This window comes from Seriola dumerili, unplaced genomic scaffold, assembly GCF_002260705.1.
Source record: "Seriola dumerili isolate Sdu_G_001 unplaced genomic scaffold, Sdu_1.0 BDQW01000040.1, whole genome shotgun sequence".
Lineage (NCBI taxonomy): Eukaryota > Metazoa > Chordata > Actinopteri > Carangiformes > Carangidae > Seriola > Seriola dumerili.
The window spans coordinates 1,807,201-1,810,735 of record NW_019174295.1 but is presented as its reverse complement, the minus strand read 5'-3'; the positions used below and the strand labels follow the sequence as shown (position 1 = coordinate 1,810,735).

Here is a 3,535-nt window from a genome sequence, read left to right as displayed (position 1 = left end):
TGTACTGACATCATTCACCCCAACCAGCTTCTTGTGAATCTGCTAATAAACATAGTTTTTCATTCAAAAAAAAAAAAAAAAGCCTCAGAATGTAATCCAGCCAGTGATTAAGTTTGCTGTTGCAGTTTAGTTGTACAGAAAAGTAAAGTATATGAGACAATGTTGCATCAGTTTGTTAATAGAAACATTAATGAGTGCTGTCACAATTATGTTTCCTTCAAAACATATTTGTTGTAGCAATTTAGCTGTATATAAACATAAGAGTTGTATAGACAGAGTCGTATCAGGTGACTGAGAAACAGCGGATATCAACAACTGCACAGTATTCTTATATCGTTTGACTCATTTGAGATGTGACTTAATGACTTTCACTGAAACAAACACTTTCACGTCTCACATGCACAATTTATTTTCAAACGTTCATTTGCATATTCCAGAACACCTCTGTGTGACGTCACTGACAGGAGCACATTCCGTGTTCTATACGTCACACCTAAAGAACACGCGGAGACACATTTCAGCATACAACTGTTGGATCTACGTTCAATCGTCGTGTTAGTGAAGTTAGTGAAGTTAGTTATATTGTTAGTGAAGTTATCGCATTCGAAACTTCTGGAGAATCTTCATGGATAAAGCACCTGGAAGGAAGATCAAGAATCGCCGTTGTCAGGCTCTCAGGAGAGATAAAGGTAAGTGAGAAATGACTGTTGTTGAGCCCTTTTTCTCATGCTGAAAGGTTATTTAAAAAAAGACAATTTCAAACAGTTAGCCTCTACAATTCACAACAAATTGATTTTTCACTGTTTCACTGTATTTTTCCTCATTTACAGAGAGCAGCAGCAGCAGCAGCAGCACTCAACAAAATGCATCACCTGCAATGGATAGCAGGACTCAGAGACCTAAGAGGAAGGCCAGTCCTGAAAAGAAGACTCAAAGAAAAAGGAGAAGGGCCTCTGAGATGGCTGAACCCTGTGGCAGCAATAAAGAGGATGGCATTGTGAGGAGAGGGAAGAGGAAAGTAATGGACGATGGAGAGGGGCCATCAAAGCAGCAGCAGAAGAAGAAGAAGATGCCAGTATTCTACCTTCTCAAAAACAACGAGGACTCGGCCTCCACCTCAGTGGACACTGGTAAACCTAACCTGATCATGTGAAATTACAGTTGGGAGTGTTTTTTCTTTGAAGATTCCACAATGACTACACATGCACATTTTAAAACACATACATACAGATGCATAGAATATAGAATGAAGTATTTATTTGTGCAGATTGTTTTAGTTTTTTTTTCTGTCCATATTTTGAGATATTTGTCGCTGAGATTTTTTGCACCTTATTGTAGATGAGCAGACTTTCATATTTGTCATTTAGGTTGGAGGATTTTATTGTCCAACAAGCTGATGTTCCTCTGGGTGTTTTTCTCTTCTGCAGAGAACAGCGACCCTTTAGAAGGCTGCAGTACATTTGTGGGATATGTGAGCAAGAGAAGTGTTAAGAGAAAGGCCCCCGCTGAAAGAGAAGGACCAAGGAGGAAGAGGAAGAGGAGACTGGACCCCAAGGAGACAAAGAAAGAGGCGGAGGAGTCAGTAGATGCCCAGAGAGGTAAGTAGGAAGAAATTAATGTAGAGTTTGACTTTGTGTTAAGGTGGGGTTTAAAACGAGGATTTACATCAGTTGTAACATAGGAGGGATTAATATTTGAGCTTGAATAATTAATGTTCCTCACAATTGTATTAAAACAAAATATGTGTGTTTGTGTTTAGCTCAATTTAAGGCCAAATACAAACAGCAGAAACAGCTCGGTGAAGGAGGGTGTGGGTCTGTGTTTGCTGGCTACCGCAAAGCAGATCATTTACCAGTAAGTGATACACACACATTCTCATGTACGCACAAACACACAAACACACACCATATGGTCATAATGTGCTAATCAAAGTGTTGTTTGTGTCTTGTAGGTGGCTATCAAACACATACCAAAGAACAAGGTGTTTTGTAAGGAAACGGTGAGTAAACAACACCGACTGTTGTTGAAATGTGCCGCATTCATCAACACCCTCACTAACTGAATGTAGTGGGAATGAATTATAGTCATCTATGGAGCACCTCTCCCTCATCCTCTATCCTGTTGCTATGTTTCAGGACCAGAATGGGAACGAGCTGTCTGTGGAGGTGGCTGTCATGTTGAAGCTCTCTGCTGAAACGCCTGGATCAGTGGGGACGTCAGCGTCTGTGTCTCTACTGGACTGGTATGACCTGGGCCAGAAGCTCATCCTGGTGCTGGAAAGACCAGTCCCCTGCGAGGACCTCTTCACGTACCTGGAGGTCAAACGAGGCACTATTCAGGAGGAGGAGGCCAAGGTAAGCTACTGGAGGATCTTATGTGTAGGACGGCAGTTGTGGTCAGCTTTGAATCACAACAGCTAACACAGAGTCACCATGTCTCTTCGTCTGTCTCTCTCTCAGATCATACTGAAACAGCTACTTCAAGCAGCAACCGAACTCGAGAATCAGCGCATCTTTCACCGGGACATCAAACTTGAAAACATCCTTATTGAGACGGGCTCAGACGTCCCGCGTGTTCGCCTCATCGACTTTGGACTCAGCTGTTTCTTCAAGAAAAGATCAGTTTTTCAAGATTTCTATGGTAAGATGTCTGGCTTCTACTACTGCTCCTCAATAATTCACTGGTCTGTAACATTTAATCAAAGCTTCTCCTCCTACTCATCCTCTTATTATTGTATGTGTGTGTCTTCTAGGTACCTGTGATCACATCCCTCCAGAGTATTACAGTCATTTTACCTACAGCGCCAGCCCCACCACGGTGTGGCAAGTAGGAGTGGTCCTGTTCGAAATGTTCCACAGACGAGAACGTTTCGAGACCAGAAAGTTCCTGACAAAGAAGCTGAAAATCAACAAACGACTGTCCGAGAGTAAGAAAAACACACTCAGACACAAACCTGTCAGCAGACACACATCCGTTCACTCTGATGGATGACTGGAGCCGTCACCTTCATCATCTAACCCTAACCCTGCATCTTTCTCTCCAGATTGCCAGGATTTCTTGAAAATGTGTTTGACCAAAGTCCCAGCACGTCGCCCGACCCTGGAGCAGCTCCAGCTTCACCCCTGGCTCAGATAAACCCCACACACACACACACACACACACACACACTTCAAATTATTCAGACCATACACACCATACAACAGGTAAGGGCCAATCTTATGGATCATTAATGGATACTTACTAATGCCTTTCTCTCTTTCACAGCAAGGATGATGCAAAGATTTCCTTGGACTTTAATTGGACTTTAATTGGACATTAATTGGACTGTATCAGACTTCTTACATAACATTTCTCCCACTTGCAGTTCCTGTAGCACCCCCAGCTGTCCGTGGAGAGGGGATCTCTCTTTGAATTGCCTCTCCCGAGGTTTCTTCCCATCTTCCCTCTAGCCTCAGGATTTTGGGGAGTTTTTCCTCGTCTTCTTAGAGAGCTTGGGCTGGGTCAGGACCTGCTGCTGATATAGACCCGTGGAACC

At 42.9% G+C, this 3,535-nt stretch overlaps 1 protein-coding gene across 1 annotated transcript; it reads left to right on the top strand.

Moving 5' to 3' along the window:
• The first annotated feature begins 877 nt into the window (after positions 1-877).
• Positions 878-3,135, top strand: LOC111217007 (serine/threonine-protein kinase pim-1-like). The gene is made up of 8 exons (XM_022738692.1): positions 878-1,130; positions 1,428-1,598; positions 1,760-1,854; positions 1,952-1,999; positions 2,136-2,354; positions 2,460-2,640; positions 2,753-2,926; positions 3,044-3,135. The coding sequence occupies exons 1-8, from the start codon at positions 878-880 to the stop codon at positions 3,133-3,135; spliced, it is 1,233 nt and encodes a 410-aa protein (XP_022594413.1).
• Positions 3,136-3,535: the final 400 nt, after the last annotated feature.

Excerpts from the sequence above, each read along its gene's own strand:
- LOC111217007 (XM_022738692.1), top strand. The coding sequence starts at position 878 with ATGGATAGCAGGACTCAGAGACCTAAGAGGAAGGCCAGTCCTGAAAAG. Across the intron at positions 1,599-1,759 it reads GTCAGTAGATGCCCAGAGAG|CTCAATTTAAGGCCAAATAC; the intron begins GTAAGTAGGAAG and ends GTTTGTGTTTAG. Across the intron at positions 2,000-2,135 it reads AGGTGTTTTGTAAGGAAACG|GACCAGAATGGGAACGAGCT; the intron begins GTGAGTAAACAA and ends GCTATGTTTCAG.